A 24,385-nucleotide genomic window follows, 5' to 3' on the forward strand; every position below is an offset into this window, starting at 1 on the left:
CTGCGCATCAAGAACCAGCAGAGGACCGACACCCGACACTACAATCTTCGACGACGCTACGTCGAGTACCAGCCCGGCGACCGTGTTTGGGTCTGGACTCCGATTCGCCGCCGAGGACTTAGCGAGAAACTGTTGCGTCGCTATTTCGGACCATATAAGATAATCCGACGTATTGGCGCACTGGACTATGAGGTCGTGCCAGATGGCATTTCGCAATCACAGTGGCGCCGGGCACGACCTGAAGTCATCCATGTGGTGCGTCTTAAGCCTTTCTACACCCGCTGACGACGTTAGGTACTTTATTACTTTGTTAATTTTTTTTGTTTATTACGCGTGCTTTTGTTTTCGCTTTCGTGTTTGTAGCATCGGGACGATGTTTTTTTTAGGGGAGGGTATTGACACGTATACATGTTTATCTTTCACCGGTGGCCGCTTTCCACCGGCTAACAAGTGTTAAACGTTATCGCTCGGCGCAGGACGCGCCTGCATCGGAAGCTTCTCGAACGTTATCGATGCTTCTATCCTTCGTCTGTTGTCACCGACACTCATGTAATCTGATCGTATGAGCGACGCGAATTGTCTAGAACTTTCTGGAAGACACGCGGGCATCAGGGATTAATCTGGAACCTTCCGTGACTCAGGTATAAAAGCCGACGCGTTTCGCCGCTGATCAGATTTTCGACGACCGCCGACTGTGATCGCCGCTTTCGTTGTGCTTTGAGTGTAGCTTGCTTTTGTGGGCACAGGTTCGCCCAATAAAGAATCAGTTTCGTCATACACAGTTTTACGACTGTTTCCTTCAGCGTCACTACTACGTGACAGTATTCTAGTACACTAAACACAGCCGCCTTGGTCGTTCAGACAGTAGCGACAACAGCCGAGAGTGGCTGTGCATGCACCAGCCACTTGCCGAAAGCGCCGAAAAGCGCTGTCGTGCGGTGTGCAGAATGTGAACGGCTGCACTATATTTCAGAGAACGAATTCGCTCGCTATTTGCGGCCACTGCCGGAGCAAAGAAGCCAAAGCTGTTTTTGAGCAGCATGGCGCAATTTCGGTGAATTTTCTGTGTTTGGCGTAACTTGGCGCAAGAGTCCCATCCCTGCTAATGGAGAAACAAGGAATGAAATAGATTTCATACTCTCCGCCGATCCCAGCATAGTGCAGGATGTAGAAGTGTTAGGTAGGGCAAAGTGCAGTGACCATAGGTTAGCGAGGTCTAGGGAGTTCTCTCAATTTGAAGAGAGAAAGAATAAAATTAGTCAAGAAGAAACAGGCCAAGCTAGACGCAGTAAGGGTACAAGCAGATGAATTCAGGCTGTTGCTCACAAACAAATTTGTGGTTTTGTAAACAGGAAGATTAAGAGAACATAGAGATAATGAATGAAACCGTAACTAGGTTGATATCAGAAGCAGCAATTTAAGTAGGAGGTAAGGCACCAAGGCAACCAGTAGTTAAGCTCTCCCAAGTAACAAAGGACCGAATAAAAATGACAAAACATAAAAGTGTCTAACTCAAGAGATCAGATGGAATTCCATGAACTGTGAAAGCTGATAAACAAGAAGAAAGTTAGTGATATTTGAAATTATACAGATCACGTGATTCAGTGAGAAGAAAACGTGGCATGGGACAGGGCAAGATATGTGCAGTGAAAAATAAGCAGGATAATGTTATCAGCAACTTGGAGAATATAGTAAAAGCAGCAAATTCTATACCGACCTAAACAGTACCCAGAGCAACCACGCAACCTTCATTTGTAGTGATTAATAAAATACAAAGGCTCCTTCTATAACTAGCGAGGAAGTTAGGAGGGCCTTGCAAGACATGTCCTGGGGAAAAGTGGCAGGAGAAGATGGAATAACAGTCAATTTAATCAAAGATGGAGGAGATAAGCTTGAAAAGCTTGTGGCTCCTGGTATGCAATGCCTCACGACTTAAAGTGTACTAGAGAGCTGCAAGGATGCCAACATTATACTAATCCATTAAAAAGGGAGATGTTAAATAATTGAAGAATTATAGACCCATTAGCTGGCTTTCAGAATTGTATAAAATTCACAAATTTCCAATAGAATCAGGGCAACCTTTGACTTCAATCAACCTGACCAGGCTGGCTTCAGTAAGGGGTATTAGATGGATCATATCCCTGTAATTAATCAGGTAATTGAGAAACGTGCAGAGTACAATCAACTTCTCTATATGGCTTTCATAGATCATAAAAAAGCATTTGATTCAGTAGAGCTACCAACAGTCATGGAGGCATTGTGTAATCAAGGAGTACAGGAAGCATGCGTGAATATCTTCGGAAACTACAAAATGTCCAAAGACTCCACAGCTACCCTAATTCTCCTCAAGTGCAAAAATACCTATCAAGAAAGGGGGTCAGGCAAGGAGACAAAATCTCTACAATGCCATTTACTGCATGCCCCCATATCTTTGTACTGGTAGAAAGCAATGATTGTACACTTTTCTTTTCAACGACAGTGGTATTCAAGCTATGAGACTGGGAAGGCTTAGGAGTGAGGATCAACGACGAAATTCTCAACAACCTTTGGTTTACAGATGACATTGTCCCATTCAGCAGCGCTGGGGATGAATTGCACCAAATGATTGAGGACTTTAACTGAGAAAGTTTAAGAGTGGGTTTGAAGATTATTATGCACAAGACAAACATACTGTTAAATAGCCTGGCAAGGAAACAAGAATTCAGGATCCCCAGTCAGCTTCTAGAGTCTGTAAACGAATACCTTTATCTAGGTCAATTAATCACAGGGGACCCTGATCATGACAAAAATTTACAGAAGAATAAAATTGGGTTGGAGTGCATACAGGAGGCATTACCAAATCCTGATTGGGAGCCTACCACTGTCGTTGAAAAGAGAAGTGTACAATCATTTCATTGTACCGGTGCTAACGTATGGGGCAGAAACTTGGAGGTTAACAAAGAAGCTTGAGAACAAGTACCGCACAAAGAGCGATGGAACGAAAAATCTTAGGACTAACATTAAGAGACAGGAAGAGGGCGATGTGGTTCAGAGAGCAAACAGGGCTAGCCGATATTCTAACTGGGAAAAAAATGGAGCCAGGCAGGGCACGTAATGGAAGATATCCATTAGAATGTGTGCCAAGGGAAGTGCAGAAGGTGGGGTGATGAAATTTGGAAAATTGCAGGAGAGAGCTGCAATCGTGCTAGTGCAAGACAGGAGATTGCAGATGATGATGATCATGCATGTCCTAGCAGTAAAAATGACTCCACAAGTTCCAAGAACTGTCGTAGTAAGCAGTTATGAACACAACCCCATAACAAAGCTGACCAATAATTAAAAGCATGGGCATGTGTGGCAGATGACATAACGTCACACATGACCAGGACACAATGCAGGGTAGGTTCCCTTCTGGTCAGTGCTTTCCAGCTCAGACTGGTAGGTTTGCGAGCATACCTGCGAACACAAAACTGAGCACTGCTACGTCAGATGGATAAATGGTGCGTTCCATCGACTGTCGGTTGCTTTCTGCGAATCACCAGCAAAACGTGCACATCAACAGGCGCATACAAATGACCAATTCACGGGCGGAAGATGTCTTGCTTGCCACAAAGGTTCTGGGTACACGTACGCAATGTGCGTAGGCTCGGTTGTATTCAGACTGTAGAAAAAGTTGCTTTGCTAAAGACAAACTATATGGAGTTGAGTGGAACTAAAGTTGGGAAATTAAAATGTAATTATCCAACGTTATACTAAACTGAGGTTTTTTATATCGAGATTAGACTGCATAAGCTTACAAAAACGTCGACACGATCAATTAAAACAATGTGACCACCAGATACTCCATTTGTGTAATAAAAGAGAGGCGCTCACTGTTGAAGCAATGTGGCAGACGAGAGGTGCTTAAAAAGCAGCGTGCAAAGAAAGACACAGAGCGACTCAACAGGAAAGCCACATTTACATGTAGCTGGCCAAAAGGACTCACCCGCGGCAGGCGGGGTCCACACCATCCGGGCAGTTGAGGCCGCTTAGCATGCGCAGCACCACGGCCACGCCACCCGCGCGCACAAAGCCAGCCTGGAATTCCTGTGCTTCCTTGGAGCAAGGCGCCAGGGCAGGCAACAGCAGTGAGTAGGCCACCTGCGGCAAAGCGAGGTGGTGGCATGGGCCGAACTGCCCTGGGCACTGCCGCCCGTGCATACCTCGAGGTGGTAGAGAAGCTCGGTGGGCGACAGAGTGCGCAGCAGGGCCTCCAGCGCAGCCCCCGATGGGTCGCCTTCTCCACGGTGCTGCTCACACAGCTCGCGCAGCCGCTCCACCGTCTGCACATCTGCACACACACGGGTCGCTCATGGGTGCAGGTGCTGTAATCCACAGCTCCTTGCAACTCTGTTATTTATTGTCTTTAGGATGTTGCCATGTAATCCTGACAGGGCCAAACAACCCTCACCTAAGGAACACACACATATACAGTCGGTTTTGGATATATCAAACTCAGATGTATCGAATTATAGCCTATATCAAACAGTTGAAAGATCCCCTAGAAAATCACATGCAAAAGTATAGCGATGTCCGCCACGTACGTTGAACTGCCGTTCACCACCACATTTGATATATTGAGCGCAGCATTGTGTCGCGCCCCTGCAAGTGCGCTTCTCCTAAAGGACACGCAATAACTTCTAGCGTTGTCGCAATACATTTTATGCCGACGATTTCAAAACAGCACTGCCTGAGAACGACGTGTTATACCGGATGTTTCTACAGTGACTTTATGTAACATTTAAAGATAGCTGCTCTGAAATAAAACAATGGTTCCTTCGAAAATATGGCATCCACGGTGCCGACCATGAAGTGACTGGTGATATGTGGTAATTAGTTGGTAATTAAGAAATAAAATTTAAAAAATAACTTTTAAACTTTTATTTTCATCTGGCTCATTGTAAATGGGAAATTGAAGCGATCTCTCTGTACAAGTCATATGAACTTTTGGATCTAGAAAAATGCAATTCCTGCGAAACTGTGGCTGACGAATTTCAGCAATCGAAGCATGCAAAGCTGAAACGGGGAGGCTACATCGAGCGCAAAGCTCCCTTGAGGTGATGTTCTGCTTACGTGACCTAGCAGCGGGCAGCTAGTGCGTGCGACAGTGCATGGGGATAAACCATTACAGAATAGTATTTCCCGCTGGTGTTCTGATTGGCTAATGAAACTTAACATTTGCAAGTGTAAAAGCATGCACATGTCCCGAGTACCTTACTTAATTCTGCTGATTACACTGATTACACCCCCCCCCCCCCATACCCCAACCGCCCGTGACTTCCTCCAAAAATCTCGGCGTCATTATAACCCAGAAGTTATCATGGACATTGCATGTGAACTACAGTTAAACCTGGATATAACGAAATTGACAAATTCACGAAAAACTTCGTTATAAAGAGAATTTCGTTATATGCAGGTTCGGCACGAAAATTGCAGCATGACAGGACAAGACAGCATGCAGCATCTTTAGAAGGAATCTCCGCTGGGCATCTCGCTTTTCATCATCGCCAGCCCAATTGCACCAGTACAACTTTACGACATACAGGTTTTACAAAAAAGTAAAGACAAGCTGATAGGCGAAATTTTAGAAGCCAGGCCATTGACAGAAGCGGGCTATCATGCATCAGTACATCATTGATACTACTAACAGAAAAAGAAAAAAACTACTTGCGCAAAGATGACATTTCGCTCTGAAAGACGGATAACCGGCATGACAAAAGAAAAAAGCATTGGCTGTCTTGAGCTATAAAAGGTGTGGGAAACCAAGAATAAACATTCAGTTGCTAGTCCAGCGTGTGTCGTCGCCCCTTTCTGTCCGTGTCCATACGTTCTGCTGGAAAGAAACCATTTGTGCTGTGGGACGTAGCTGGGTTAGCACTACTTCTGCTAGTGTCTGAGCGGCAAAGGCAGCGTCAGTAGCCATAACAGCGGAAGCGATGTGAAGCCCACTGCGAAGATCCAGGGCCGGCTTGTGGCGAGATTACCCCGCACCTCCACCAAAAATGTTACGGGGGCAAAATATATGTATTACAATACAGTGGAACCTCGTTCATATGTTTTCAAAAAATATGCGAAAAATAAACGTACGATTGAAATAATGCGAAATAAATATGCAATAAATATGTGAAATAAATATGCGAAATAAACGTACGCTGTGGTTCCATCAAAGTTACGTGTATTCCAATGGGCGAGAACGCTTGGTGATTCGAACGCGAAAGCATTTGTGACGGTTAACTCGGAACATAACCGCGCACCAACAATGGTCTCCGCAGCACATATGACGGCGCATTAGACTGGCATTGCTCCGACACCGTCATAAAGCAAAAGCTAAGGAGAGACCCCTCAACGCCGCACGGAGAAATAAAAAAGACAGGAAAAAATAATGCGGCGAAAATTTCCTCCCTCAAATGGTAAGGTCACCGTTCCCACGTCGCGCTGCGCCGGAACACGCGTGTACGTGCCGACATCTCAGCCAACGCTGCGGCTGTGGCGCAGAGGGAAGCAACGCGGAGGCCCAGTCCGGCCAATGAAACTGCCCACGCCGGCCAACGCTCGCTTCAACAGCAGAAAATGAAACTTTGGGGAGCGGGATAAGCTGGCACTGGGCCAGCGGGCACGCACGGAGACAGTCGAAGGTGAGGGAGCTACGAGGGAGAGTTGAGAGGGAGGGCGAGGGGAGCCACCGAAGCAACGGGGTTGCCGAGGCCAAATGCACTTCCCTGCCGCCCTCTTCACCTTCTCAAGTTTTGTTCACTGCGGTTATCAGGATGCGAGAGAGATTGCGGTTGTGAAGAGGAAGAGGCGCTACCGGGATGCGAGCGTTGGCTGGCGTGGGCAGTTTCGTGGCCCTCGCTCCCTATGTGCTTAAGCGCCGCGATATTTCACGACTCGCACCGTTCGTACGTAGCACTGTGGTGCACAAATAAGTCAAAAATAAGTCCTTCTTTTAATTCGAACCAATTTTCAGGCTCCTTCGAGTTCGAATTATCGAGATTCGGCTGTATTTTCTGTTGGTGCGTCACACCCTTGCTTGGACAGGAACAACTCTTTTTGCACACATTGCAGAACCTCGTCCCCATTTTCGTTGTCTTTTCTGCGAAAGAAGCTTTGTAAGGCTTCCAGGCCAGCAAGGGCTTCAGCGAAGGTAGCCGGTGGGTGCAAGCCTTTGTTCTCGCCATCGTCTGAAGCGCTGATTCTGCCACTCAGCGCTTCACAAGCACATGAGAACGGCCTTCTTGCACATTTTAATGATAATTTTTCACTGCAGAACGTATCATATGACCGCAGTTTGCCGCAATGCTGAACGTTGCTGCCGAACAATCTTATTTTCTGGTAACGTATTTACTGGAACGTATTGACACATTCCTCTATGGGGTTATGTTTGTTTTTTGCGATTTACAGTAGAACCTCGCTGGTAAGTTCTCGCTTAATTCGATTACGCAGCTCCTACGTTTGCGATCGCGAACGTAGGAGCTGGGTAATCGTATTAAGCGAGAACGTATCAGCGCGGGTCTATTGTATATTGTGGGGTCACACATGCTCTTGGGACAAAGGAACGACAACACAGTAGTGCAAACAATCAAAAGGGCATTTATTGCACCTTTCATACACTAATACACACTAGCCGAATTACAACCAATCGAGCATTCACATGGGCGCGCGACAAATCAAGGAAGTCCGACTCACCGCGACCCGATAGCGAGCGAATACGTTCGCCCCATGCTATGACACCATCGCCTAGTCGTTCATGACTACAGTCACGCGAACGGTGGCGCGCTCGAACGATCCGTGTTCGTCCATACCGGTTCCCCGCTCCGAGCCACGCGAGACGTCTCGCGAAGCGTGGATCAGCGCACGCGTGGGACGTCCACGTCGCTCACCGATCCCAACCCAAAGAGAAAGCGCCCTCGACCTTTCTCGCCCAAGTCACCCCGCCGTTCGGCGGCGTTAGCATCGCGACACTCGCGCCATCTCCCGAAATGCACCGCAACCACCATGGGCTTAGCCACGTGGAGAAGCCGGACTACAGGAGACATGCGGGGAAAACAACATCAGGGGACGCGTGAGAGTCGCGCATCCCCACATCCCCCAACCTTAAATCACTACACATACTCTGACGAAAAATGTCCACGCGCTTTCCATAACATGCGAGCCGACATTGTCTCTGGGGTTCACCGCTGGCGTCTGTTGGTCACAGCACCAGCTCTGCAGATTCGATGGCACGACTCCAGCACAGGACTCCGGAAACGGCGACACAGCAGTCTGCACGACCAAGCGTCGCTCGCGCCGACATGCCCTGCCGGCGAGAGCCGCTGTAGCCGTTGATGACTGCCGGCTCTTTTTCCCACAGCCGAGGGTAGCGAGCCGGACACAGGTGGCCGCCGAAATCGCTGCGCCGAACTGGCCACAGGCATCGCATCGCCTGGGGTAGCTCGATTGTAGTCCGGGGCAGCAGCGCTGACGATGTGCAGGTGACAGCAAACCAGGGGTGACTCCGCTCACGCTGCGTACACTCAACGCACTCGACAAACACTAAAGTAGTGCAAGGGAGAGGAATTCGGCATATGCATCGCCCACGTGGTACGATGTTCAATTCGGCTAGCGAAATTTTGGATGGCATTTCAGATGCTAAATTCACGTGAACAAAGCTTGCTTTCTTGAGTCGAACGAGTAATTTCAATTTGTGCAAGGCTGACTGGAATGAGGGAAGCAAAGTGCGACACCTCAACACAACGGTCCACCAGGTTGTGTCCCTCCTCGTGCGACAGGCGGCTTCGTAAAGCCTTAGGCCTACTGCGTCGCTACCCTGACAACAACCGGCATTCAAAAAAAAAAGAAAAACACCCAAAATGGGCACAAGAACGGGCTGCCACAAGGAGACGTTAGCTCTGTGAGGTGGTCCTACCCCACTCGGTGCACACAGCATCCGAGTTGACGGCGCCCAAAGTCCCAGACGGTGTTGGAGCGCCCGGTGCCAGCCCGCAATACCAGTCAGCCCATAGCGGCACCCGTGGCCCGCGGCCACCCGGCTCCCTGAGCCTCGACTTCCGAAGTCAAAGATATAGAAGAAGCTATTTACATAAGAAATTCGGACCACCCACGAGGCTTCCGTACTCACTCGCTTCAGGCTTGCCAATGCTCCGCGGGCGCTAGGCCTCGCTCTCCCAGGATGCAGACCACGTGGCTGTCGTACCGACGAGTGTACTTCAACAAAACACTCGCGAAAAGGCTTAGCATGTTGAAAAGTTCAAACACGCTACAGCAACCGTCGCCTCTCTCAAGAAAGCAAGCCGCCGACACTAGCGATCAAAATCCACGCTAGGGCTACGCTTCGGTTGAAACATCTCAAACCGAGCAAAACAGTTATATCGTCCGATGCCCCAAGACGTCTACGTTGGGCAGCCAGATGTGGGGTCTCACACATGCTCTTGGGACAAAGGAACGACAACACAGTAGTGCAAACAATCAAAAGGGCATTTATTGCACCTTTCATACACTAATACACACTAGCCGAATTACAACCAATAGAGCATTCACATGGGCGCGCGACAAATCAAGGAAGTCCGACTCACCGCGACCCGAAAGCGAGCGAATACGTTCGCCCCATGCTATGACGCCTTCGCCTAGTCATTCGCGTGTACAGGCACGCGAACGGTGGCGCACTCGAACGATCCGTGCTCGTCCATACCGGTGCCCCGCTCCGAGCCACGCGAGACATCTCGCGAAATGTGGATCGGCGCACGCGCGGGACGTCCGCGTCGCTCACCCATCCCAACCCAAAGAGAAAGCGCCCTCGACCTTTCTCTCTCAAGTCATACCGCCGTTCGGCGGCGTTAGCATCCCGACACTCGCGCCATCTCCCACAATGCGCCGCAACCACCACAGGCTTAGCCACGCGGAGAAGCCGGACTACAGGAGACATGCGGGGAAAACAACATCAGGGGACACGTGAGAGTCGCGCATCCCAACAATATACAGTTACAAGGTTGTAGCTCAGTGGCCAGGGGAACACCATCTACCAATCTTCGAGACACTTCAACCTCCTCATCTCCCAACGTCATTTTGTCCACAGCGGCACAAACTCGTACGTGGCAATATTTTGCGCAATAGCAGTGCGGAAAGTGCAATCCTTGTCATCTCGTGACTAACCAGCGCTCGCAGCGGTGAAGGCCTCGCGACTTCTGTCACACCGCGGCTTCATCTGAGACACGCTTTTCACTACCACGTAGCACATCCTGCGCACACATCCCAGGTCGTCGCCCATCGCTATGTAGACGGTGCTCTCCATCCTCAACAGCTTTGCGCCCAGTAAAAACGAAACTACTGTTTGCCGCAACCACGACGCGATCATGGATGGCGACCTTGCGGCTCTGAAGGCACGCAGCCGACGCACGCACTGCGTCAAAACGATACTGTTTGCCGCAACCACTGCAGACGAAACCGCGGTCACTATCGACGCAATCATGAACGGTGACTACTCAGTGATGAAGCCACGCGGTCAACGTGCGTACCATACCAAAGGAAACTACCGTTTGCTGCAACCGCTGCGGACGAAATCGTGGCCGCTATCGATGGGATCATGGATGGTGACTACGCAGTCACGAAGGCCAATGTGGTGCTGTGTGTGGCGGTAAACGCAAGAATAAAGGCTTTAAAGGGCCTCTAAACCACCTCAGATATCTTTTGAACATTTCAAGTAAACGCTCATCGAGTTCAGAATGCCGTCACGATCGACGATGACAAACGCTGCAGCGCTACGCGCTGCGGGAGTGCCACAAAAAAAAAAAAAAAAAACAATGCCGTTCTCCTGCCCTCGCCTTTCCATTTTCTGCGGCAGATTCACCGCCGCTGATCGCACCGATATCGTCGCTAGGCCTTTTCTGGTTCCCTTCAAAGCTAAAACGGACGGCGCTTTGAAATCAAATACCGACGCTCACAAGCCGCAATATTTTCTTATCGTTGTTATCGCTCTTCGCAATACTTGTACACAAAGAAGAAAAATACGCTGATATTAGCGGCGCCGTCGGCTGCGATGCGAGCACAGCCGAGCCCGTCCTCTCCCGGATGCAGCTGATGTTTTCGTTGCCGGTGGCGGAGGCGCGCAGGTTCGCGGTCGTCGATTGGGCCATTGATGGTGCAGCGGGTGGGGCGCCGGCCGAACTGCAGTCTACTTTGGACACCTCTCACGCGGCAGACGTTCTATGGCACTCACGGACGGCTCCCCGTCGGTATACGTGCTGCTAGCGTGGACGTGACCGGAAGTATGGAGTGTTTTGAGAAGCGGTGTGGCGATTACGTATGTCACGTGACCTTTCGAGAAGCACTCGGGGAGGAGGTGAGACCAGCCGACGAGGAAAGTAGCGAAGAGCGAAACGAGCGATGGCTGTTTTTCGGTCACCAAACGCGTGTAACTCCGCTATTACGGCACCATTTCGAAAAATTCCCATGGCTACGTGTTCGTTGTACACTCGTGCACAACTGCAACACTACAACTAGATTTTGACCTCAGGGTGGTTTAGGGGCCTTTTAACGACAAGAGGTAAACGTACAGTTTACGTCCTGGTCTTCATTTGTGCTAATTAGTGTAGTCATGTGTGGGGATCGAGGTGCCTTCCCGCGCCTCGTCCCCCGGCTCGCGCGTGGCGCTTAGCTCGATCCCCGGGAACCGCCGCCGTAACGGCAACATGGCGGACACGGCTAGCGCGCCGGACTTACTTTCCCGCGCAAACCGTGCTTCTCCCCCCCGGGATTGGACTTGCCCCGCGAGACACGTCACCGGGACGCGCCCTGATTGGCCTCCCGCGCGGCGGCCCCCGGGCACCCTCTTCACCCGAGCTCTCGCCCGCTGAGCGCTTCCTCGCCGCGGCAGAGGCTCTCAGGCTCGCAACGAGGTGGTTACATGAGACCTTTGTTCTCGCGACTCCTCGGTATCGCGCTTGGCGGACCGCTACCCGGTTAGCCCTAGCGCAGCGGGCGCGCGTACTCGATCGGTCTTGCGGTGAGCCTTGGCCCGTAAGCGCCGTGACTGTAGCACTGAGCTGTACCTTGGGTGAATAAACCCGTGTTTGTTGGCGATCTGACTCCGGAGCCTTCTCTGCGCCGTGTCGGAGAGTCGACGAACCCTGCCGTAGCGCCTTTGTGCGTTGCGGAGTGGAGGAGCGTCGTGCCCTTTCCTGACCGTCGCTCGTAGGGTAAGCCTTGTGCAAACCCATCTCCACACATGAAAATGTCGCCCATGACATCCACTTCAGTGCATTTTCTGAGCGTGTATCATTAGCACGTCAATAAAACGAGGCCAATGATCTGTTGTGTTGTAATAGAACTTATTTCTTTTTTTTCTTTCTTTTTTTTTGTCCTGGTGTATGATGGCATGATCGCCAGTATCGCATGTGCACTCAAGGGGAAAAAAAAAACGAAATGTACGTACGGCAGTTTTGTGGATCTTTCGTATGATTTTTTGTATTGTACTTCAAGAAATGATTTCTACATTCATTTTGCATGGCATTACAGCTTGCTCATATTATAGTGAACGTACGTATGTGAATAAATGAATAAAGATGAAACATAATGTACAATGATTTTGTGTTCTTAGTTTGACAAAAGTTGATTTTAAAGTACCCTCAAAAATGGCCAAGCTTCTGTAATGACGATGAAGTTACATATTTTTTTTTTCTGAAAAAAGTACGTCGCATTCTGCCTGTCACAGTATCATAAGCATTTTATCCCCAATATCAGAAAAGAAAGCTTCTTTACAACAAAAAATTCAAGCTTTTAATATATGTAAAAATATTCTCTAAACATAGCTAAAAATACCAATAACACGGTTATTAAATTAAGCATATATCGTTTTTTTTTTCAAAGCCACATAACTATATAATATGGATAACACAGGTTACACGTTTAAGTGAACCGGTGAGCTGTTTAAATGAACCGGTTCATTTCAGTGAGCTGAGCTGTTCCAAGCCGCTCACTGAAGTGAGCCGTTTTGCCCATCTCTATTCTGCGTGGCCTAAAGTATAAACCGCATTCATGCGATCTTGCGCGCGACGGCGACAAGCGACGCGATGGAGATGGCTGTTGCGGTCGCTCGTCGCCTACAAGTCCCGCATGCGAGCGACGACTTCGAGCGACGTCTCCCCGGTGTTGCCGGTGTGAGGGCAGCAAATACTCGCCGAAACTGGCGTGACGCTTGCTTTATTAATGTAAGTTGATGTGTTTTAGTGTAAAGAGCAGCATAAATATTTCTAAAGGTCTTGCACTACGTTATTATCCTTGCTCGCATCAAAATCTAGTCGTTTGCTCGTTCCGTGCGACAATCGGTAGTACTTGACTGATGTATATCCAGTTCCGGCTTCGCGCTATTGGCTAGTCGCTCATAGCACTTCCGGGCGACGAGCGACGAATTCTAGATTTCTAGAACCGAGCGATCTGTTCGCGCGAACGCCCGTTTCGTCGCTCGAAGCCGTCGCTCGTCGCCGTCGCGCACAAAATCACATGAATGCGGTTTGGGCTTAAGGCAATGCACTGGACAGGCAAAAGGCAAGATGACACAAGGAACTCTCAACTAAAAAACACGACAACATTGAGGGATGCCCCTCATTGTGCAACCAACCATAAAAGCTTTCCATTACATGTGCTCAAACTGAAATGAACCGACAAGGGACGTCCCTCTACCCTTTACACATTAACAAATCCGGCAGAAGTTGCAGCTTCATTTGGGCAGTCCCTATAAACACATAGTGACCATGTCTGTTATGGCAGATGACTGATGGCCTATGACTGCTAAAAAAAAAACAAGAAAAAAAAAGCACCAGCTCAAATGATCACCGAATTACAGTCCATCAAAGCGCTAAATGCCTTAACGTAGACCCGAGTCAACGAGAAAAGCCCAGCACACTTGTGCAGTTGCATGCTCACCTGCAGGCAGAAGCTTGAGCAAACCTAGGGCGCTGTCCCTCAGCTCGGCCATCGGTAACGTGCTGCCCAGGTCTGCAAGCTTGAACAGGAAGTTGGTATAGCGGGGCTGCTTCGACATCAGCTGCAACAAATAGGGAGCATATTTCACCTTGCTCTTGCAAAAGACACAACCCCGAGTAAGCTTTGTCAATTCCACAGATAATTGAAACATTGTGATATAAATGGACCAATTAGAAAGATTATGACCAGGATGGCATTGATGAAGCAGTAAAGCAAGCATGGATGGAAAACTTGTTGCATTGCTTAGAATGGCTGTAAGTTAAGGAGGTTGGTACAAGGATTTATGTTACTGAAAGGCAGGTGTGCAAACGTGGACGCAACAAGGAACAAAAAGTACAGCAGGACAAACAACTACAGTCAAACCTCGATACAGTAGACTTCCGTTAATTCGGCTGCAGTTAGATTTTTCAGTTAATTCGAACCCAGCCGAAGGTCCCGGCTGGCACCCATGCATTTATATGGGCCCAAACTTGCATTATTTCGATCCTAAAATTGGCCTTCAATGGATAATTCGAACTTGACCAGTCCATATGCCTGACCGCTATGGCAACACTAATACCGACCCTTTTGGAGGCGGCGTCTGTCTCAGCAGACCTTAGGGGACTGTGAATGCCTTAAACACACGTCATCTCCCGTCGAAAATGCCGTTTTCAGACTGGCCTCGAAAAATTTTCAAGCAATAACCGTAGCTCAGAATGTCTGATTGCAGCATTTACTTGAACACGTACATTTTTTTTTCTTTCATGAAAACTGAGCCGAAAATTGACTGTGCGGCGCAATCGGACACGATACCAAAACCGCCAGGTGACATTTGTGTGTTTGGCCGCATAACACTGATGTACCGCGGCGACAATATTTTTAGGAAACTGGCCACCATTATGCAAAACACATAAGACCTTTGCCCATTTTTTTTGATAAAAAATTAGGTGCATGTTATATTTTTACTTTCTTTAGGAGCTTTAATGTACTTTCTATGTTCATTTTCAACTTTATACAGAATTGTGTCAGAATCGGAAAAAAACTGCCAAATGAATCTGTTTTCGATTTTTTTTTTTTTGCATCTTGTTTAATTCAACCCACCATATCTTTGCCGTGTCAACGGTGAGGCAATGATGATGATTGCATTTTATTGGCGCAAGGGCATCTAAGGCCAAAGAGCACCAGGGCTTGTGTCTTGGTTTATTAAATTGTGAGTTTAAAACTATGATTTAAAATAAAGGCTGTAAAGAGGCCTACGTGTAAGATAGATAGATATTAGTGCATTGATTTTAAAATAATTTCTAAAATAAATATTGTGAGCGCTAACTGGGCAGTTCATCATCGTCTTCATGTGTATATACCCATCCTCACGATCGTCATCATTTTGTCGGGTTGGTGTTCGTGGCCTGTCTCGCGCTGTGTGACAATACAGCGCTGCATTTTTCGTCGAATCGCCATCGCTTCTTGTCTAGTGCGTTTCTCACGCGGCTGCGCCAGTCTGACCGCCTACAACACGACATTAGAGCCACTTCTGCTGCCGGAGGGGTCCACTGTTGCTATGCTTATCGACGCAGCACCAGTATGTGTCGTCACTGCTTCGCCTCTTCCCTCCTTCGCCGAGTGTACGGCCACAGACGGTTCACCCAGTGCTCTCAGGGCCACTGTGAGTTCAGATCTGAGCCCAACTCAGACTGATGCCTTGCTGACCATCTTAAGGAAACACCAACCTTGCTTTGACGTGTGTTCGGATGGCTTGGGTAAAACAACCGTGGCCGCTCATCACATCGAAACCGACGGATCGCGCGTCATTCGTCGCCGCCCTTACCGTGTATCGTCTGCTGAACGGAAAGTTATAGAAGACAAAGTCAACGACATGCTCGCACGGAACGTTATAAGGCCTTCAGCAAGCCCTTGGTCGTCTCCTGTTGTCTTAGTTAAAAAAAAGGACGGTTCGGTACGCTTTTGCGTCAATTATAGGGCGCTAAACAGAATTACCCGCAAGGATGTATATCCTATGCCCCATATTGACGATGCTTTGGATACCTTACAAGGTGCCGAATACTTTTCGAGCCTCGACTTGTGTTCTGGATATTGGCAGATACGGATGCATGAGCCCGACAAAGAGAAGATGGCGTTTGCAACACCTGATGGCCTTTTCGAATTCAACATAATGCCTTTTGGTCTGTGCAATGCGCCAGCCACATTTGAACGAATGATCGATACCGTACTACGCGGCCTCAAATGGAAAACCTGCCTATGTTACCTGAACGACATTGTCATCTTTTCGTCCAGCTTCTCCCAGCACCTAGAACGTTTAGACGACGTCACATGTCTAGCCAAGGCCGGCCTCCAGCTCAATACTAAGAAGTGTCGATTTGCGAGCCGCAGCATCAAAGTATTAGGTCACGTTGTCAGCAAGCATGGCATTGAGCCAGATCCCGACAAGGTCGCTGCTGTACAGCATTTCCCAACACCAACCACACCTAAAGACCTTCGCAGCTTTCTCGGATTAGCTGCGTACTTCCGCCGCTTTGTCTGTGGCTTCGCGACTATCGCAGCTCCTCTTCATAAACTCCTGACCACGACCACACCCTTTACCTGGACGAATGAATGTGAAGCCGCCTTTCAGACCCTCAAGCTATGCCTAACATCAGGACCAGTGCTTCGTCACTTTGATCCCACAGCCTCTACTACCCTCCACACTTACGCAAGTGGGCATGGAATAGGCGCTGTCCTACTGCAGCAGAATCACGCGTCTGAAGAGCAAGTCGTGGCCTACGCGAGGCGTACTCTTTCTCCGGCTGAGCGAAACTATACTATCACCGAACAAGAACGCCTCGACATCGTATGGTCCATACAAAAGTTTCGCCCCTATTTATATGGCCGCCAATTCACAATTGTGACTGACCACCATGCTCTGTGTTGGTTGTCCTTCCTGAAGAATTTGTCCGGACACCTCGGCCGTTGGGTTCTGCATTTGCAGGAGTACGACTACACTGTCACGTATAGGTCTGGCAGGCAACATCAAGATGCTGACGCTTTATCTCATTGCCCGCTGTCGCCCAAATGCCCATTTCTCACCTTCCCTCCGTTCGGCACCGCCCAGCCAACCGACCACAACCATGGCCCTGGTACGGTTCGTCAACTCGGTCGACATTCTGTCCTCCGAAGGCCTCGCCTCCCTCCAACGTGCAGATACGTACTGCCGCACAATTATCGACCGGCTGACTGGCTTATCCCGTCCTCCCAACAGTCGCTTAGGACGACAACTGGCACGGTTTAAACTTCATGATGGGTCATTATTACGGCAAGTTTACCACCCTACCGGTCACCGATGGGTCCCAGTCGTCCCTCGCTCACTTTGACTGCAAATTTTACAAGCTTTTCACAACGATGCAACGGCTGGCCACTTAGGATTTCATAAAACCTACGACTGCATAAAGACTCGCTGTTTCTGGCTTGGCCTGTCTACTAGTGTTGCCAAGTACGTCAGTTTGTATGCGTCATGCCATCATCGAAAACGTTCGACCTCTCTTCCCGCCGGCCCTTTACAACCATTGCCGTGCCCGCCCGTTCCCTTTGAATTCGTGGGCATCAACTTATACGGTCCCCTTCCGTTTACACCCGCGGGTCACCGCTGGATTGTCACCGCCATGGACCATCTCACTCGCTACGCTGAGACGGCAGCTCTTCCTTCTGGTGCGGCCTCTGAGGTCGCCGAGTTTGTCCTGCAAGCCATTATCTTGCGCCACGGTGCCCCTCGTGTTCTTCTAAGTGACCATGGCAAGACATTTCTTTCCCATGTTCTTGCCGAAGTCCTGCAAGCCTCAAACACCATCCATAAGACCACCTCTGCGTACCATCCCCAGACCAATGGTCTTACCGAGCGTTTCCATCGAACTGTGTCCGACATTATCTCCATGTATGTGAAACCCGACCACACAAACTGGGACACTATACTTCCTTTCGTCACGTTTGCATATAATACTGCCGTTCAACACACAACAAACTACAGCCCCTTTTTCCTCGTGTACGGCCGTGCACCGTCTTTTGTTTTGGACACCACTTTCCTCTCTACGCCTTCTGTTCCATCCACATCTCTACCAGAGGAGTTCGCCGCCCGCGTCCCCCACTGCCGCAAAATTGCGCGCGCCCACACCGCGACCATTCAGGACAAGAGGAAAGTCCGTCGTGATGCGACCCGTCGTGTCATTTCGTTCCGCCCAGGCGACGAAGTGCTCCTGTGGACACCTGTTCCGAGTGCCAGGGCTCTGAAAAATTTCTTCACAGGTATCGCGGCCCATATACCGTGCTTGAAAGAACATCTGCCGTGAACTATCGTGTAGCTCCTGTTACCTCGGTTACTGACCGCCGTTGCCGCATCACTGAAATTGTTCACGTCTCTCGCCTGAAGCCGTATCTTCGGCGTTCCGACCCCGTTTCTGACTCGCTGCCTTGCCGGCCGCTTTCGTGAGGGGGGGGAAGTTAGTGTGAGCGCTAACTGGGCAATTCATCATCGTCTTTATGTGTATATACCCATCCTCACGATCATCATCATTTTGTCGAGTTGGCGTTCGTGGGCTGTCTCGCGCTGTGTGACAATACAAGAGCTCTGCCTTCGTCTCAGGCGTCGTCTCACAATATAAGATCTTAGCTGCGTTGCATACCAGCACACATATTTAATTATTGTGGATAGTTCGAGTCCCTTGCTGTACAATTCTTGCCTCGTACAATTCGGGCCTCGTAAAGCGGGCCCGGGCCGGGCTCGGGCCGAAAAATCAGGCCCGTGCAGTGCTCTAGCAGGTGGTGCGCACTTGTCTGCACACTGTAAAGAGTGCGAGTGCATTCAGTTGCTTAGCAGTACAGTTGTTCTTAGCAAGTCAAAAGACAGACTGGCAGGGGATATCACAGAGGCAGGGCAGATTTATGTACATTCAGGCACGTGCATTAGTGTCCCCTCTACAGCACTCACGGATAAAGAAATAGGCTTTCTCAACTGTTAAATTTATGGTCTTTAGACACATCTGATATCAACGGTTTTATTGTTAGCCCTGTTGACACTGTATGACTGCACCTTGTGATGTGTTTGACTGCATATGCGTGAAATCACTGCTTTCGTGAACAACTTTACAATAAACATCAGTTGTAAGTGAGTATCTGCCCTGTCAAGTCTTTCTTCACCCCTGCTGTTAAACAGCTCGTACTTTTACGATAAGTTTTCAGCAGTTTGTCTCTTTTATCTAGATATTCAACTTTAAATAAACTTTTGTGTGAGAGTAGCTTTTTGCCTGATCTGTAATGCTGCCAGAAACAATGGATATTACATTTTCCTGTATCACACGCTCTTTTTCTGTGATCGGCTAAGAAATATAACAATGTGGTTATACCGTTAATTGCTCACATCAGGCTAGTTGATTCATGTCGCAACATGCCAAGTACAACCGACAACTACTCTGTTGTCCTTGTCCTTTCGTGTTTGCCAGTTGACACATTACACATTACATTACATGAGACATTGCAATCCGATGAAAATACAGCCATCACAGCCCAGCGCTTACAGTGCCCCTGGGCACCATGGTGTGCTTCAAGCTGAATTAGTGACAGCTTGATGACGGGAATAAAGAGTGCTATGGAGGTACGCATTCACTTAAGTCATGCTCAGTGCAAATCTAATTGGCAATTGCACCACACACTGTCACAAGAAATTACCAGGCGAATTACAGAAGCTATGCAATGCGGCAAAGTTTTGCTTTAAATTGTTAAATGACGATTCGGTGGGGTGTAACAACCCACAGCAGCAACACAGCAGTTAAGAGATTCCATAATGGAGGTCATCCATGGCTCAGTACATGAGTGTTTTCACATTCAGCCACCGCTGCAGGAAATGCAGCAGCCAACCTGTGACCTCGTGCTCAGCAGACATGTGCCACTGCTTTATAATTACTGTTCAGTTCCATTATTTCTGTACTCCTCAAATATTCTGAAGGAGATGTCCTTCAACTGAACGGCTCGTATACACTCCATTCTCAAGTGGTTGAGAGGCTTGTCTGGTCACAGTTAGTGACTGCACTTGTGTAGTTGGCAGCAGACAAAATCAGTGGCAGTGAGTTATGCGAAATGAGCTACACTGTGAACAATGGAGATAAACACCAGAAGGAAGTACTGACCACACCGGGCAGGCAGGCCTCAGCATCGGCGTGTGGCCCTTCGTATTGGTGCTGGGGTGAGCCTGCAGAGCTGTCCGAGCTAGATTCGGGTGATGATGGCAGCTGTGCGTTTAGCTGGCTCAGCTTGGCTGACAGCACCTGCACCACAATTCATCCGCACTCCTTAATGCCCACCGCTATCACACAAAAAATGTCACGCTACATTTAAAAAATTAATTTTCAATCTCTAGTCACAACAGTCTATGGCACTACGCTGAAAACAGGAATTAGAGGCTCGATTCTTTAGTAGGTAACAGCCTTATGAAGCCAACACAACATAAAGCCAGGGTATACAGAAGGGAACTTAACTTTATTTAACTTTTTGAAACGCAGGAAAAAAAGAAAGAATGAACTGGAGAAAAAGACATCTTGTGGCCGTGGGAACAAAACTCGCCACTTCTGTGTGATGCGTGCAATACAAACGAACAATACATAAGAAATGTCTGACAAGTGCTAGTGGTTGGAAAGAACTGTTTTCTTCCCTTGTAATCTTGATGCCAAAACACTTGGTTAGTGTATCATACATGCCACGCATGTGCTCCTGGTATGGGCCCTTTGCCTAGCATGATCATTGTAACACGTGGATGTTATCATGCAGTTACCTCAAGGCTATATATAAAACCAAGCAATCACAAATAAAGCGTCTTTCTTCTTGTTGCTCCCATGCTGTGTGTTCATTGCTGCTTGCCGGAACATGGTATCAGAAGTGGGTTCACAGAAGCAGTAACACACAGGCAGACTGTGTCAGAGTGTACCGACACAATGAATTTACTGAAACCACCACAAGCACTGGTGCTGTCCGGGAGTACCGCAAATAACTAGAGCCTGTTCAAGAAGAGGTTCGAACTATTTCCACAAGCAATGGAGTAGATGAAAGAACCAAGGTCGAAGGTAGCCAAGAGCGCGCTTCTGCTCACCATTTCAAGAGAGGATGCCCTAGAGGTATTCAACAATCTTTTGTTTTCGAAGGATGAAAGCAAGGAAGATTATGTAACAGTGACGGGAAAATTTGAAGAATACTATCGGCAGCAGCAAAACAACGAGTACGAACAGTATGTCTTCCACTCAAGAACGCAAGCAGAGGGGAGCCTTTCGAACATTTCGCAGCTGACATGGGGAAGCTAGCCCAAAGCTGCCATTTCGGAAACTTAGATGACTCTATGGTCAGAGACCAGGTTGCCTTTGGCCCAGTTAATATGAAATTGCGGGAAGAGATGCTAAAATTTAGGGAACTTTCACTACTCAAAGCGGAAGAAGTATGCGCCGAGCAATCAATGCAAGGGCTCAAGCGGAGAAGCAAGTAGCGCCAATCGAAATGCGCAGGCAGTTCAACGTTCAGCGTCCAATGAATGTGCCTCTTTTTCTGAGCAAAACTACGCTCAAACTGAAACTGTGGTCAAAGTCAGTGAATCGACCGACTGGGTAAGCCCGTTTGCTGCAGCAAGAAAAAAAGATGGCAAACTTCGCATATTCATTTGCAGTGAACGTCCAATTTTTTAAACTCTCCAGGGGCGACAAAAAAGTCCGAAAAAAAAAATGAATGCATGCCCTTTACTGCCCCCAAGGGCTCAGACTGCCACAGGCACGTCCAAAATAGCTTTGAAGGCCTACCAGTACACTTATTAGGCGTGTCGGTGCTTGTAGTGCGATAAGAGACAACGGGTGCACATGTGTGCACCCGCCGAAACACATACGATGTCCCTGTGACAATTGCCCCTTCCCACTCTTGGTGTGCTTCACCGCAATACTACACATATGCCTTACTGCGTAACATTGCTGTATTGAGGCGAAGCTGACTACCGGGTGTTGAAATTATGCAACGCGCCATGCTTTTTAAGACATTGGCGAGGGTTACAAAGGCGGAGTCAGCACCATTGCTAACAGCGGCGAATTGTTTACATGAAAAACATGGCACTGAATGGAAAGAAGCTTGGTAGCGAACATCGAAGTACCGTATTTACACGATTCTAATGCGCACCCGTATTCCGTGACCAAAAAAAAAAATCCTTTAGAGTACCGTGCAGCTTATGCTTTCATACAGAAATACAACTTTCTCTCGTTTGGAAAAACAAAGATTTTTCACTCCTCATGCACTAAAGTTGCGATGAAAAAAAAAAGTCGCAGTTTTGCCAGAAAGGCAAAGCATCAATTGCAATAGCAAATTAGTAGACCGCTATACGAAGTAAGGGTGGCAGCTTTATCGGCTGTACAAACTTGCAAACATTCGCTTACAAGCATGGTACCACGCGTACGCAAGCAAACATGAACACATCTCGCTTGTTGACCGCGGAAACTCGCTGTCAAAACACTGGAGTGATGAAGCGCGGCGAGCGAATTGACCTTCGTGCTAGCATGCCTCTCGCTTCACTGCGACCTATAAGCGGCGAAAACACTGTGCGCGGCAGACTTTCCCCGTAGCAGATCACTTTAAAGATAGGGCCAAGGCGATCGTATCGCCAAAGTAGATCGTCGCAGAATACGCCCCGCTTCAGTCCACTGGAACCCTTCTGCACTGCTTTGCTGGCAAAAAAACATCTCCTTCTGTTTGCGCCAGTCCTTCTGTTTGCGCCAGTAAATGCGGCATGAACTCGGCCTTTATGCTGATAGAGCAGATGCAGAAAACGGAAAGACAGACGGTAGACTAATGCCTAAGTACGTGTACTGCAGCACATGGAGGAAGCTACGGAAGCTAGGCTAGAGTGTAGCTAGGCTCGAAGCGCAAGCGAGGCGGCGGCCATTTGGGAATGTCGACAACTACAGTTAAACCTGCTTATAACGAACCTCCATATAACGAATTCCTGGATATAAGAAAGTTTTTCTATTCCCCACCGTTATTCCATTGAAGCACATGTATTTGAGACCTCTAAGTAATGAAGTGGCAGCGGGAGTCCCCCTCGAAATAATGAATTTTCCGAGCCGACAACCTAGAGGTTTCACCCCAAATTTTGTCATTTTTGCGCGAGCAGCAACCGGAAGGACCTTCTCCACCGAGACGGAATGCGAAGCGGTGGCATCGCGCTTGGCGTGCTAGAATTCACGGCGACTGCATGGCGAGAGCGAGCCACATGTGCATGCGTGCGAGCATGCGCGAGGCGGGCCTGCATCTCTCGACCCGGCGATCTTGCCGCCGTGGGCATGACCTTCCCCCTCCCTTCATTCAAACCTGATCGCGCCGCTTGCTGCCGCTGGCCTAGCCCGCCAAGCCGGCACTCTCCTTTTCCAATTGATGTTGCCGAGAAAAAAAGAACCCCCCCCCCATTCTTTTTTTCTTTTTTCTTTTTTCAACGCACTGGCAGTGCCACTCTTTGGTTACTGCGCAAATCTCTGTGCTTCACTTCACTAACCTGACACTAGGTGACACTATAGGTCCGTTTATAGTCTGATGTAACGCCACGCGCACGCTTACGTAACCGGCGACTTCTGACGCGCCCTGACGGGCTGGGCGCTGAATTGGCTCCAGAACCATTCGCGCGTTAGTCGCGCCGACACACAATGCCGTTTCGCGTGAAAAAATAAAGGTGCCAACGTCGCTTCGCCGACGGTCGCAGACAGCGGCGCGCGGTCTTGGGATCGTTCTGCACATGCTCTAAAGATAACAGCCACCGGCACGCGCGTCGGAGTATAGGGATGGCGTTTCTGCTGGCGTACTGCAACCGGCGTAGCGTGACTGGCCGCAAACGACGCTGGCCCGCGCGCCGATAACGGACTATAAACGGGCCTTATACGACGCTACGACGCCATCGGTAAGCGGCAAGAATCGAGTAAATACGGTAAGCGTTTCTTTTTCAAATTTTCATGCCAAACCTGCATATAACGAAATCCTTTTTATAACGTAGTTTTTCTGGAATTTGTCAATTTCATTATATCCAGGTTTAACTGTATATGGTAATGCAGATTTAATGATGATGTATGCTGTTTTAATGGCGCAAGGGCCAAGTATGGCCAAAGAGCGCCATGCCATTGTTTGTGAGTTTGCAGTGGAGCGATGAATTCTGAGTAGTAGATGAGGCGTGGCTGTAAAGGGGCCTAAAAATAATCGCTGTAAAGTGCGTAAAATATACATGTACTAAAATCATGGCAATGACTACTGAGGCGTACTATGAAATGAAGAATGCATTGGGAAAGAGTGACACGATATTTAAAATATTTAAAACTGCCTACACAGAGCCCTTGAACCACAAGGGACTGGAGGCATGTGCTACAAA

At 48.6% G+C, this 24,385-nt stretch overlaps 1 protein-coding gene across 1 annotated transcript in view; it reads right to left on the reverse strand.

Moving 5' to 3' along the window:
- The window catches only part of LOC119441288 (probable ubiquitin carboxyl-terminal hydrolase FAF-X), a 540,581-nt gene that overhangs the window by 275,551 nt on the left and 240,645 nt on the right, over positions 1 to 24,385 (reverse strand). Inside the window, 4 exon segments of the mRNA XM_049661116.1 lie at positions 3,965 to 4,119; positions 4,182 to 4,309; positions 13,936 to 14,056; positions 20,142 to 20,279. Coding sequence (XP_049517073.1) covers positions 3,965 to 4,119; positions 4,182 to 4,309; positions 13,936 to 14,056; positions 20,142 to 20,279 — 542 coding nt within the window.

The sequence above is a fragment of the Dermacentor silvarum genome, chromosome 2 (assembly GCF_013339745.2).
Source record: "Dermacentor silvarum isolate Dsil-2018 chromosome 2, BIME_Dsil_1.4, whole genome shotgun sequence".
Taxonomy (NCBI): domain Eukaryota; kingdom Metazoa; phylum Arthropoda; class Arachnida; order Ixodida; family Ixodidae; genus Dermacentor; species Dermacentor silvarum.